General features: G+C 44.0%; 1 protein-coding gene across 6 annotated transcripts in view; it reads right to left on the reverse strand.

Annotated features, from left to right (window-relative positions):
• GSTZ1 (glutathione S-transferase zeta 1) overlaps positions 1-14,996 on the reverse strand; it is a 74,266-nt gene that overhangs the window by 28,056 nt on the left and 31,214 nt on the right. For 3 of the 6 annotated variants that reach the window (XM_085626677.1, XM_085626674.1, XM_085626673.1), the window contains exons 1-3: positions 6,567-6,717; positions 5,605-5,656; positions 2,108-2,175 (exon numbers count right to left, since the gene is read on the reverse strand). In XM_085626677.1, the coding sequence (XP_085482803.1) occupies positions 2,108-2,175; positions 5,605-5,656; positions 6,567-6,584 (138 nt within the window). In that variant the 5' untranslated portion in view covers positions 6,585-6,717. Of the gene's footprint in view, positions 1-2,107; positions 2,176-5,604; positions 5,657-6,566; positions 6,718-14,996 lie in introns of those variants that run through there. The other 3 variants (XM_085626675.1, XM_085626678.1, XM_085626676.1) reach the window with 1 other exon arrangement.

A 14,996-nucleotide genomic window follows, 5' to 3' on the forward strand; every position in this document is an offset into this window, starting at 1 on the left:
CCGCCATTGAAGAGGAGCCGCCCCTGGTTGAACTGCCATTCTCCTTACCAAATGGCAGCTGTGAAAACCTTATGCACTCACAATATTTTTCTTTGCATGCTTGCGCTTTGTTATGCATTTATACAGGCAACAATATACCAAGTCTCAGAATGCAAAGAATACAAATAATAATAGGACTTGATGACCTGCACCCACCTGACATTAACAACTTGAGGCATCTCTAACATCACCCAATACATGTATGTGTGCACTTTATGATAGATCTCCCTGTTGGCCCGCTGAGGACTGCAGACCTTTTAAAACTATATCTGCTAGTTCTTTGCTTTTAGATTTTTTGTAAAACAGTCAATGGATTTTTTTTATCTTAATTGCTTCTACTTTTACCATCAACCACGCACTGGTATTTAGTTGGCATACTTATTTATATTGAAATGTATCGGAACAATATGTTATTTATCTGACTGTTTTGCTTATTGCAATGTAAAGCCTTGAGCTCAGCTAAAGTTTCCAAAAAGGACAGTTAATGGACATCTTCATGAATATTTGACTACTTCTATTTGAAAGGTGGAGCATACAGGGGTTGTGGAAATTCAGACAGCATTAAGTCATCAAGGTCCCTTCAGCCTCTATCCAGCCAATGACTTCCTCAAAGTCTCATTTTTAGGTCTCGCCAACAACAGCGCATGTGCTGTGCTGCAAGACGTATTGTTTACAATTCAACGTACTTGAAACCCGCCCACAGCATAGCATTATTTGTTTTTGTTGTCATTATCACTTACAATCTTTAGATTGCTTAGCTCCTGTAGGCTTCCCCTCCTTTTATTTTTGTGTTGACTCCTCTCTGGAACATGGATCATGTAGGTGTTCTTCCATGTCTTTTTGCAATGCACTATTACTTTTTTTTTACCTGCGTTTCGGAATTAATTCTGGACATTCAATGTCCTTTCCTGCTTTTAACACAGGTATCTGGCTTGTTTATATTGCTTTCATCCAATCTGCTATTTCTAGCGACGCTTTATTTACTTATACTCAAAACTGTACTACTCTACACCGATTTGCGCAAGTCTACGCCACTTTACGCTACACAATGCCATTCCACACCACTCTATTACACTCCATTCCACAAAATGACTCTGTCACTCCATTCCACTCACTGCCACTCCATGCAACTTTACAATACTAAACACCAATCAACTCTGAACCATTCCACTCTACGCCACTCTAGGCAGTGGCATTCTCTGTCACTTCACATCACTCCATTCAACTCTATGTAATTATATACTACCGTACACCACTCCACTGTATGCAACTCTACCCTGCGCCACTCCACTTTATGCCACTCTACCCTATACCATTCCACCCCACTTTCCTCTATACCACGCCACTACGTTTTGGCCATGCTGCACTGCAGCCACTCTGCTGCACAACATGGCTAAAAGAATGACAAAGCCAATAGCTTGTTAAACTACTGACCTCACATATTTCCATGTTACTGGACTCATGAAGTCTCGCTCATTTCTACGTTACTGGGCTCACACTCAAGTGAAGGCTTGTTCATTTCCACATCACTGACCTCAGATGTTTCAATTGAGACTGAGCTTCATTCCCATGGCACTGCCCTCACTTCAATGGAATATCTCATTTCATATCGCTCACATACTCAAATCCTAAGCACTCTGAAGTAAATGCGGTACACCTAAAATTTTATAGAACTTCCAAAAAAGTACATTCCCATGTTCCTGTTTTCATGCATCAATGGAATCTCACTCAGACCCATGCCACTGCTCTCATACACTTCAATTGAAACTCACTCTTTACCTCATTCAACATCTCACTCCTCAGTGTTCTTCCAGGCAAGTGTGCCATTATTAGTTAGGTCATTGGTTTAGCACTTTATTGCATAGCTTCTCGGTGCGCTACAGACTGAGATAACCAATGAAGACTAAAAAAGGACTACTTCAAATAAGAAAGCATAAATCAAAAGTAGGACTATCTATTAAAAATCATGGTTTTAACAAAGTTTCCGAATGTCAGTTACTTTAATAGCCATTGGTGCACTACGCAAGATGGGTGAAAATGCTGGTTGCCCAAGGAGACCAAACTTTACCTGTTGGCCGCCATCTTTGATCAGACTGACAGGGACTAAGTCATACTCAATATCCTTCAGAGCAAGTGCTGCAGAGACACAGAAGGAGAAAGGCAGGAATATGTTAATATCACCAGACAGTGGCTATGGCAACATACCCACCAGGTGACAACTCCTCTACATTTGAGGAAATGGCCATGTTGCAAAGATAATTTGCTTTCTCTAACCACCCCGTAACACTTAAGCCATTATCTGTATCACACTCACTGTTGTGAAATGAGGCGATATGCATTTCACGAGTTAGAACCCTATAAGGCCAACACAGCCTTCTATACCTCCAAGGTTGGTAAACTGAGAACCATCACATTGGGTAATGGTAATACCTACTATTTACAGAGGAGGTGGAGGAGTCAAAAAATTTACAATGGAAGTGGAGCCACACGCAAGCCAAAGCCAGCTCGGGGTCGAAGAGCCCGTGCACAAGCTGAGCCTTGAAAATATTTGGCATGTACATCTTAAAGCAAATATGCTAGAATCTTATAAGATTTCTTCAAAATTAAAAAAAAAAAAAAAGAGTATTTCCTTAACACATGTGAAGTTAGTAAACTGAGAGGCAGATCAGTTGTCATGTGCACCCTATATGTGGCAACGTTATAGTCTTTCAAATCAAACAGAAGAGAGGTTTTTGGACAGTGTACATCCTCAGTTCATGTATTTGAAGGTGCTCCGTTACATGAAAATGAACTAAAAGGAGGCTTGGCCAAATAAAGTATTTGCCTAGGAACAAACAATTTGGTCAGCAAGGAAGTGGGCCAGATTTATCAGTTTCTTATTATGCAGTTTAGCAACTAGATGGGTATCTCTTTCTGAGATCAAATGTTAATGGTGGTCTTTAATTCTTGGAGGATGACAGAGCGTGGGGTGACAGGCAGAATTCACATTTTATTTTTTGGCAGTTTTACATAGCGCAAACTTTGCCCAAATAATAGGAGAACTTTTTTCAGGTACAGGGAAATTTGCTGAGATTTACAGAATAGAGAGCTGGAGACAGGATTCGGATCTGGATCCCTATGTTATGTGGTCGGCATCTGTAGCCAGTAAGCCACATGGCGTCCAGTGGAAGCTCTGCACGTTTTTACGCTCAAGGTTCCAAGGAAATCTCAAGCTGAGCCAGGGACAGGAATCCTACTGGATCCTGTCTCGAACTTTCGGTGGCACCGCCCACCTCTGATTTACAAGAATTGGCAAAGCCGATAGGTCTTATCTTTATATTAGGAGTGCCTAGTTGTTGGCTTTAAAGTATGGCTTTAAAAATGGCATGGTTTATTTTCAAATACTTTTTACTCACAATCGGAAACTGAGCAGAATTTGAAAGAATAAGGAAGTGTCACAATGTAAATGGAAAATCTTGCTAATGCCTAATTTACTTTCTATGGGATTTAGCCATCTGGCCTTCAGTAGTAGCAAAGGGAAGAGATTCATGAGCCTCCAAGAGAAGTGTCATTATAAGCACACCTTCTTCTTCAGACGCTAGCTGAGTGCAGCAGATGGTTGCTCCCTCCAGTGTCATAAAAGTCTGTGCGTCAAAGCTTGTGTTTCCATGCAATATGTGGAATGCAGGAGATAAAACAAAAACAACTCTTAAATTGCTCTCTAGCCATATCCCAGCAAACATATAACTGTTGCTGTGCATTTACAAATAAGATGGGAGGGGTGGGGCGCAACACAGCAGAGAGTTTTAAGGAGGAGAAGCAGCACACAAATGAGGGAGTTGGAAAACACATGCACTCTCATGGAGTACTGAATAAAAAAAAGTAATTCTCTAGATGTGCGCAATGGAAGGATACAAGTCAGCCAATCAAAAGGATCGTAAAGCGCCTAGGCTGCAGGAGAGGGACAGACACAAAAAGAGGAAGGAATGGCATTTAATAAGAAGCAAGCAAATATCATCGGCAATGAAGCCAACCATGGTAAGCAATGGGCGGTGGTAAGCCTACTGTAAGTTCACAATAGATGTCTGGTAGACTCAACATAAAAAAGAGCTAAGAAAGAGCATAAGATTGATCTCAATCCTACCCATTATTGTAAGGAAGAGAAATTCACAGGTGTCCACAGTATGCACACCATGGAATGCATAACACAATTATTTCAGCAGTTTGAAGTAACCTTGGAGTGGCATGAGCTCTAGAAACAATGAGGAGGAGACATGCTAAGGCTAGGACCAACGTAGAGACAGCGTTTGGAATATAGGAAATGCAATCAATGTGTTGCAGAGAGAGAGGAATGTCAGGGGAAGGAACATCTGGATTGTATGGCAGTAATATCTTCCAGATGTCCTATTACATACTGTAGTGAGGGGAGAAAGGGAGCAATGTGAAGACGAGTAAGGGGGGAGGCGAGGGAACTGGGCCAAAGAGTCTAAGACCTCTGGGCCCTGCCTACAGCAGGGCGCTGGGGCGGAGTCAGTCACATCTCAGGCTAACTTCTGTTTGTTTGATACTCCAAGCTCTATCAGCCGTGCTCAGGCACTGGCAAATTACTTCTTTATATTCCAATCAGTGCTTTAATTCGAAATCTAGAAGTGCAGGTACTCAGAGCTTTAAGTGGGATGAAAAATACTGAGGGGTCTCTCAAAGGTGTGTGAACGATGTAATTAGGGTGTGGCTTAAAAACATGTAAGCTAAAAATCTGTGCTTAGCATGGTGTGGCACCCAAAGTGGTGATTTGCTGCTTCTGTTATAGCATCCAGATATATAATACAACACGTAACATTACACCCACAACAAGCCAGGACTATTGGCTTTGCCAATGGCTGTTAGTTGCATAAGATAAATAAGCAACAACTATGGTTTCGTTGTATAGAATATTGAAAATAATTCAGTTCTGAAATGATGAGACTGTGAAAGAACTAAAACGAATTTGGTTGAAGTTACATCAAAGGCAGTGAAGGGAGGTACTACTGCAGGGCTAGGATTAATATTTTTTTTCCATCATGAGGGTGATGGCGATAATGGAGAGCCCGATAGGGACCCGTCTCAGCACCTGCTTTTTAGAACTGTCGGTGCTGGGCACCGGCTGGACCTGGCCCACTTAAAGCCCTGCTGGTACTAAGTATCTGGTTGCTCCTGAGAATTGCCGGCACTCTCCCATTAAATGTATTGCAGCCGTGCTGAGAAGAGTAGGGACTCTACATTTGAAATTAAAGAAGGGCAGGTACTCCGTGCCTGCTCACTTACAGCACGGATTCCAAACCCCCTTTGATGTCCCCCATCCCTTGGAGCACCGCTCAACTCACGGCTTTTCAAGAGTTCACTGGAAGCTGCCAATGCATTCCCCTTCTCAGTGTTGCACGTTTTAACGTTAGACATGAATGACAATCTAAATTATAATACGGCTTGTTTTTAAGATCATAACAGTGATGTTAATAATAAGAATTGGGTCTGCTAGTAAAGCGAGCCCACACTCCCACTTTACAAGACAGTAAAAAACATATATATCATACGGAAATCATGTCTCACCTATGCGCACCCTCCAGGAACAGGAGCTCCTGAAATACGAATACAGGACTGGCTGAAAAACAGGGAAATACATGAGTAAATAAAACATTCAGGGAAATAAATGAGTAAATAAAGCTTTTTAAAAGAATCCTGCCATGTTTTCTTCCAAAGTATGTAACATTCTAAGTAATCGGGACAAGGGCTAAAAGGTGAAAAATGTAAGTTTTGTGTGCCTAGAGATTATGGATTTTTTCCCCCTTTTTCGTGAAACTCGCGCTGTGGCGCCGAGCGATCATTGCCTCTAGCCAGAGACAATCTGTTCCAATCCATGCCTACCAACTTGAAGAACAATGTGACAGCGTGAGGAGGGGGCGGGGCCTCGTGCCGAGAAGTACCTATGAGGCACCTATGACCCCCCCCCCCCCCCAAAAAAAAAAAAAAGATTGCCGAGGCTGGTGCCGATGCCATGGGGTGTTTTCACACTCCTTAATGGACGCAGGAAGTTCAAAGCCTCTCGAAAACGAGCTAGAAGACCACCATTTGCAGTGGTTTTCAGCTCGCTTTCGACGGTGTGATTTCGGCCCCTCACCGGGAAACCTTGTGATGAGGCCGATATCGTGTCACACTATGGCACCGTATGAGTTGCCAGGTATGATAATGCGTTGAAGGAAATTATGCTCTGCTTGTAGTTTGCAAAGCGCCTAGAAAAACGAAGAATCGTTTCACCAGGAGTACAGCGGACAGGGATAGGACTGCACTGCACGTGACTTGATAAGCTACGACAGTCTTACTCCATTAGTCTTGCAGAGATGCACCCTGTAAAGTGAACAGAGCTGCCTCAGTCTTAGGGTTTTCCTAGGCAACTACTGGATTGTGCTGAGTTACTCCACCCAACCCCACCGGCCGTTCAGTGGCACAAGCTCCACATATGACCGGACTCCTTTTAGAAGAGTCAGCCTCTTATCGCCTCTCTCTCTGCTCACCTTCTCTGGGCCCTGCATGGTCCCGGCTCGCGTCCTTCCGTGGAGGGGTGAAAGTCTACTGCTTGCGGAGTTCGGGGAACTAGGGACGAGGAGGTGGAGGGGAATCCCCGCCAGCCAATGGGGGCAAGGCTTCTGCCCCTCCTCTCGGCTGCAGCCTTGAATGTGAACAGAGCGGAGGCGGTGAAGGGCCCAGTCCAGTATCACTTCCTCAGAGCGGACGGCAAGCGAGACTCAAGTTAGGCTTGTCTGGAGGCGACCGGCCCGACAACCTTTACCCTGAAGTTAAGGGTGATTAACCATTGCAGACCCCGAGCGCCCGACGCCGGAGATTTGCAGGCACGCTGTGCCACTGACCAAATCCACCAGCAGATATGAAGCGCACTGTTTGATTCAGGTCAACCTTCTATAATTTTCCAAGCTGCCGTGCTGTTCTAGCCATTAATTTGGTATCAGGGTGGAACCTTCTTTGAGGCCACACACAGACTCTATATAGTCCTGAAGAAGACCCCCCCCCCCCCCCCCCCCACAGACGATAACATTAATGCATTATTGTCTAGGGGTCGAAACGTCGAAGTATACTATCAAGTGTTAATGATCACCCACAATAATTGAGAATAACTAGACTATTTGCTAGTTGGGTTGAATCATATCTATATATATACCTCACACTGTGTTTAAATGTGTGTCTTGAATATATGTTCGTTCGCCATGTATATATTGTGCTGTGATATGTAAATCTAAGTTTTGTTTTCACTTCACGTCACCAATTTAAGTGTAATTGTATAGTGTATATCTGTGTGTGCATATATTTGTTCTGTTCTCATTTTTGAGCTCACAATTTCCATCAATTTGCTATAAAATAATATATTGACTGAGAAGTACATGAGTTTCTTTTGTTTGAACTTAATTTGGATATTTTTCATTTAATGCTAGTTTCATCTTGATTGAGGGACCAATTGTACAAATAAGTTACACGCTTTCTAAAGCGAATAGGTGGCAGAACCACTGTTCACTTAACGTGTAAGAGCAGAGTCCTAAAATTGTTTACTATTGTAAATCATGTCACAAACATCACGTAAAATATGATAAAGTCTCTTCAAAGTTCAAACAAGTGTATTTTTTTTAACATGAAGCTTTGACATTAATACATTAAATTATGGCACTGCACTGAGAAGAACTTATTAAAAGTGATAGTTCACTGATGATTCATGTATATAAACTAACAGGCTAGCGAGTTGTCACGTGTACCCTGTTGAAGCCCAGAATATTATAGAGTAACATTATAGTCTATTATATCACACACAATAGGTTTTTATACATCTGGTATTTTAAACTCACATATTTGAAAGTGGTTTCATATGCGATAATGAAGGAGTTTGGGTAAAATAAAATATTTGACTAAGATCATACAATTTAAAGTAGGTAAACCGTGATACATCCAGGATTTCTGGTCTCAATTTGCACTAATCAGCCACTAACCGGGTATCTATTTGTTTTTCCTTTTTTTATGTTAGAGCTTTGTTTTTGCTTTTTTGTGCATTTTTTATATAGCGGTATAAGAGCGCTTTAAATGAGCAGCAGTTACATTCATTATTTATAGGCAGTGGGAGATCAAGTGATTTGCTCAGATTCACAGGACGTTGAGCCGACGCCAGGATTTGAAGCTGGTACCCCAGTTCCAACGTTGGCAGCTCTGGCTGTAACGCCACATACTGAGTAGATGCAGGGTGGCAAGCAGAAGTCATGTGAAAGCTCCACTCAAGGTTTCAAAAGGACCTCGCGCCGAACCAGGCTTCTGGATTGAGCTTTCAGTCGCTGGCCTGCCAAAATCAGAGAATTGAGGAATAATGATATTGTTGTGAATAATCAGAATGAGAAAACGAGATTCAGAATTTTTCTATAAATCAAAGATTGTGAAGTAAACACTATAAAGGTCAGTGGAAGGGAGAGTGTCCTAAATATCCTGCTCATTTCCATTCTTCCGCTTTACATCACTTTTCTCTGCACTCTCTCACCCTGGCAAAGTCACTGACATATTGTCTTTTTCTTCTCACATCGCTCTTCTGAAGTTCTATCTGCATGTCTCACACTTCAACTTCTTCAGTTACCTGCTGTCTTCTCACTAGTTCCTCTGCATGTATCTCCATTCGACTCCTCCTCTTAACTATCCTCTCTAGCACACACCCCCTCGCCACCTGAAAAGACTGCATATTCCGTTTTTGGGGCTGTCAATCTTTCAACAGCTGTGTACACCTCTTTCACACATTCGCATAACATTATATTTGCAATTAGCGAATAGGTGATCATAGATCCGTGGGCTGTGCAGAGAGGCCAAGGACTGGATAAGCATGTAGTCTGAAGTGACTCTTTAAGAGCACTGTGAGAAGCTTTTTCTGCCTTCAGCCTAAACTCCAGACCTTTCAATTGTGTCCCATCATGAATACCGTCCACATCCTAAACTCACCCAGACACCTGGAAGTAACTCTGTTTGCAATATGTTGTATTAAAAGAACAAGAGAAACGCACCCTCTGGGAAAAAGAAATACTCTTAGGGAATAAGGACAATTATATACTATGCAACGTGAAGTAAACCGTGTGAAATGTAAACAGGGACTCCATAACTCCCTTGGATTTCCTTATGGATTCTTATACTCATTGTCAAGAAAGGGATCCATGTTTTGCTTCTAAAGTTAAGGACATGAAAAAAGGGCCCATTAGAGAATGGTTTCAATGTCAATTTTTAGGCCTAGCCTATACAAAAGTCCCATTATCAGGGTACCAAGACCTTACAGCGTGCTTGAAACCCGCCGCTTGCTTACAAATTGCAGTCTTCATTGTTGCTCTCTTTTGCTTGCTCTTATTCGATGGCCATCTTGTGTTTTTCCCTCCCCCGGAGCATTTCATCTTTCCTTATATGCTTCCACTGCTCACTTTTAGGGAAATATTTTTTTCTTAAGCACTCCATGAGAGTACACGCGTTTTACGCCTACTGCACTTGTGTACTATACCCCGGCACTCTGTGTTAATTTCTCTCATCCATGTGCTTCTCTATCCACGCTATGAGTTTTGGTCTCTTGCCCGTGTGCTTCCCTCCCCAATGTTCTGTGTTCCTCTTGCTGTGTGTTTTTCTCGTTCTTGTGTGCGTCTCCCTCTGCACTCCTTGTTGCTCCCTTCATTGTGTGCTTCTTTTCCCTTAGCCTGACCTGTTCCGCAATTTGCCGTGTTCACTGATCCAATTTTTTTTAATACATTATTTTGAAGGGCCAGACAGCAAATTGTGGCCAGCCCATCCACTTTAGAAATAAAAGTAATTTTGCATTTGTTCCATTTCCATATTTTATTTACCATTTTTTTTCCCTTTTTCTTTTGTTCATGCTATAGAATATTGGCAAAGCCGATAATGTGCCAGCATGAGCAAGGCATTGGCAGGTAAATTGATGTTATGATATGTTAATGTTCACTTATTGAGCCCACGTCCACTAAAAAGGTCTACATGGTGCTGAGGTAGAAAGAGGCTACTACTTATCGATTTATTCATAGGCTTGTTTGGACAGCCAAGATTTCAATTTTTTTCTAAAACTCTCGTAGTTCATGGAGGCTCTTATTTCAAGTGGGAAAGTGTACCACATATGAGAAGCAAACACAGAAGACCCGTCTCTCTCAATCTCTTTCTTTTGCTTCTTGGAACAACCAGTAAATTGAGGTGTGCCGATCTGAGCTGGTGGTTAGGAGTATAGCACTGAATATTGGAAGATAAAGCCGGGTTTTTACCGTCAAGAGATTTAAAGATAAAGCACCCTGTTTTAAAAATGTACATCTGAACTACCGAAAGCCAGCGCAGTTTTTTAGGTCTCGCCTACGCAGCGCACATGCGCCGATAGGAGGGCCTTTAGCCATCGCTCTGCTCATTTTCAAGTACACACTCGTGCTTGTGGCGGCATCCACCTTGCGGGAGCGAGCAGTGGCGCGCCACAAGCACGAGTGCAGTGCTTGAAAATTAGCAGCACGCACCACTGACGGGCTCACCTCTTTCTCCCCCTGTCTCTCTCACGCGCATTCCTTGTTTTGTCATCTTGCGGATGACTCATCTCCCCGATTTCCCGATTTAACTTTATTACTGACAGCACTTTTTAATCAATTCCCTTTGGGGAAATTAAAAGTGAAAGCCCTCAATTTTTCACACAGTCAAAATATTTGAAATGAGTTTCATTTGTATGTATCTTTTTAAATAGCATCCGATATTTCACTCATACGGTGGAAGTTTTGTTGAAGCAAATGTCCTGTATCACCATGCTGCATGGATCCTAACGGCAAATGTGCCAGCTATTTGAACACCACGTCCACCACCACCACGTCCACCACCACCACGTTCACCACCACCACGTTCACCACCACCACGTTCACCAACACCACGTTCACCAACACCACGTCCACCCACACCACCGCCCACACCACCACCACCACCACCACGTCCACCACCACCACGTCCACCAGGTCCACCACCACCACGTCCACCACCACCACATCCCCCACCACCATGTCCAACACCACATCCACCACCACCACGTTCACCACCACCACGTTCACCACCACCACGTTCACCACCACATCCACCTCCACATCCACCACCACCTCCATCACCACGTCCACCATGTCCACCACCATGTCCACCACCACCACATCCACCACCACCACCACGTCCACCACCACCACCACGTCCACCACCACCATGTCCACCACCACCACATCCAGCACCACCACATCCAGCACCACCACGTCCAACACCACCAACACGTCCACCACCACCACCACCTACAATGTCCACGTCAACCACCATGGCCACCACCACCTCGTCCACCACCATCACGTCCACCACCACGTCCACCACCACCATCACGTCCACCACCACCATGTCCACCACCACATCCACCACCACCACATCCACGTCCACCACCACCACCATGTCCACCACCACCAAGTCCACCACCACGTCCACCACCACTACGTCTACCACCACTACCATGTCCACCACCACGTCCACAACCACATCCACATCTACCACCATGTCTACCACCACATCCACCACCATGTCCTCCACCACCATGTCCTCCACTACTACCACGTCCACCACGTCCACCACCACCATGTCCACCACCACCAAGTCCACCACCACCACCACGTCCACCAGCACCACACTGTCCACCACCACGTCCACCACCACGCCACTCACTCAAAACAAGCATTGGCATAGCCAATAGGTCTTGCCTTTGGGACCTTATAAGTCTTTAGCCATGCAACACTTGATGTTGTTGTACCAAGGGTATTATGCTGGATAACTAAACACTTATAAGGTCCCAAAGACGAGACCTATTGGCTATGCCAATGCTTGTTTTATCAAGGGTTTAATGTGGCAGTATCTTGGCTGTAGAAATATCAGCCTAGCTGCCTGATTTTGTATAATCCGCAGTCTGTGCACAAGGTCAGAGGAAGTTCCAGGTATAGAGCATTGACAAAATCAATACGGGACATCACTAAGGCGTTTATGATTTGGACGATCGCTTCGAAGGTAACGTACCTTCTTTCTTTTTTTTCTCTGAAACCGCTGAAAACAGGTAGAGGTCACTGCACCTATCCGATGCTTCATTGATAAATCCTCATCTATGAATATGCCAAGACTTTTCACAATTTTTGGGGGGAGAGGAGGAGCACTCATTTCTGATGGCCAGAAAGAGGGATTCCAGAGGTGACCACTAAATCAGAGTTCAGTTTCAATTGATAGTTGTCCATCCAATCCTGTATGTAAGGCATGGAGCTTCGAAAGAAAGTTTTTGATTCTAGGGTGTTGTCAATTGTGAAAATCAGCTGCATATCAGCAGCATAGTTTTAGATCTTCACCTTTCTTTGCTGGATAGTGTAGCAAGGGCCAAATATAAAGATTGAAAAGCAATAAGAGGAAGGGAGGACCCCTGGGGCACTCCTCTTCCAAGTTGAACTTTCGGTGAGCACAAAGGAAAGAGACAGACCACCTGGCTACGATTTTCCAGAAAGGACTTCATCCAATCAAGGGCGGCACTTTGCAAGCTAGCAGTTCTGACATGGTCGATGACAATGGAATGGTTGACCACGTAAAAAGACACTGAAATATCCAGAAGGACCTGCGCCTGAGTAATATCTTGGTCTGCTCCATCCCTTGAATCATCAAGGGCTGCTATAATGACTCCCCCAGTAGAATGAGCAGGGTGAAACCTGCCTGATGGGGATTAAGGAAGGCAGACTCCTCCAAGAAGGTGCCAAGATGTTGGGCCACGTGTGCCACAAGTATTTTTCAAACACTAGGAGATGATGGACGGAGTGCTGAAACCTTTCAGACACTCACCCTCAGTCACAGATCTGGGTTGAATCCATCATCATTCTTTATCTCACTTCACCACCCCAGTTCGGACCCAGCCATATGCAAATCAGTCTTGACCCTGTGCCTCCTGGGAACAGTTCATCCCGAACTGCCAAACCAGGTCTTCCCTGGACTGGAAACAAGCATCCTGGGACCGGTTAGCTAGCTTGAATCCAGTGGCAAAGTGAGCAAGGGACCCATGTCTTGGCATACCCAGGCAACTGAGGGCGTCCGCGCATGCGCATTTGTGAGAAGAAGTTGCCGTGAACCAGGAAGAGGGAGCCCCGGGACGCCGCACCGCAGGTAAGGCATTTTACTTACTTTAAAATACTTTAAATTATTTTAAAATGAGGGCGGGCAGGAGGCGGGTGGCGGGCAGCTCTGCTCCGCTGTGGCGTGTGCGTAGCGCTGCCTGCTACCCTTACTTCGTGAACCGCGAAGCAGGCAGCACTACGTACACTCCGCAGGCGGAGCGGAGCACTACGCCCACCTTTAATTTTAACTCTCTGAGCTACTTTAGGATGAGTCAAAACTTCCACTAGACAAACCTCCGGTCCCTTTCCAAGAAGACGATTAATCACCAGACTTCTCTTGACATTTTAATTGATGTCTGAAAGTTTCTAGAGGCCATATACCAGGCAGCAGGTGCTTTTAAAATGATAATACCCATTTTCAAAAAAGACGCCTCCACCCCAAGTCAACGCCCCGCCTGGTGCGGTAGCAACATTGCACCGCCCTAGAGCCGGCCCTGAGTGGATTAACACTCCCTCCCTCAGCAGACAAGGCCTCATTAACGCCAACTTCAGTTTAACTTCCCGGAGGTTGTTGATCAGAATATCGAGCAGAAAAATATTCAGCTACCCAAATATCCCAACCAGGACACAGACTACCACAATATTGTGAAGGTAAATTTATATAGGCAAGAATGCATTTACTAGTCTTATCTCCATATTTAAGCACCGTGAGGGCAAAAATTGCCAAGGTACAATGGCGGATTCCTAAGCAAAGGATTGTGCTCTGGCACCTATTTTATTATTATTTTCTTTTTTACAAATTAAATAGAGTAAAATGTATGCATCATTAAACACAGTGATTTTTATGCACCACTGAATTATATTGACTCTGATGTTGCATTGAATCAGATGGACACGTATGTGCTATAGGATTCCGAGTGACCCCCTTGTCTTAAAGGACCTGAATGACTTGTGTCCTTCGGACCCTCGAATCGCTCGTGCATTATTGATTACAGTGACCATTCCATGGTATCATTTAATTATTTAGAGTTTGAGGGCTGCACACCACTCTCTGACTGTCTCAGAGTGCTTCGAGTGGATATAGGCCAAGTGTAAGGTCAAGTATATTACATTTAGGAGCATAATATCACGGAGGAGTACTGACAGCAGTCTGTGATATCACAAAGGTTGAAGGTAAAGCCCTTGAATAAAAAGTGCCTTTGAAGAATCGAGATGGGACAAGAACTGTCTTGGGAGTATGACCATTGGGAGGTAAGGTTGTATTGAACCTCAGCTGAAGGGACATCCAGCAAGTTAGAAACAAATCAAACTCAGGATAAAACGTTAGTAACTCTGCCTCCAGTACGAGTCGTGTTGAAAGAAAGCGTGTTAGGGAGGAGCCTTTTATATCCATACAGCTAGAAGACTGCCTAAGTAGGGAAGGGTGAAACCACATATATACTTCAGCACAACACATATGGCCTTCAACTGTGCCGTCCAGTGAGGGTGTAAGGATTTTCAATGATTTATGCAAAATAGCCTTTTGATTTCTGTAGCATTAAATGCAGCTTTTGGACGAACATTGATCCCAGAAAGAGCTGAACAATGATACGGACTCTGGTGCGGCCTAAGATCACGAGGACACTAGTGCAGCTTCAGATCATGGTGGCGGCACTCGTGCATCATCACATCAGTGACATGCATGCCAAAGTGAATCAATGAATATAGGCTTTATTGTGTAACATTGACAGTTGGATTACCTAATCTCAAAACGACATAAAAAAGCATTTGCATTATACATAACTT

The sequence above is a fragment of the Triturus cristatus genome, chromosome 9 (genome assembly GCF_964204655.1).
Source record: "Triturus cristatus chromosome 9, aTriCri1.1, whole genome shotgun sequence".
Classification (NCBI taxonomy): domain Eukaryota; kingdom Metazoa; phylum Chordata; class Amphibia; order Caudata; family Salamandridae; genus Triturus; species Triturus cristatus.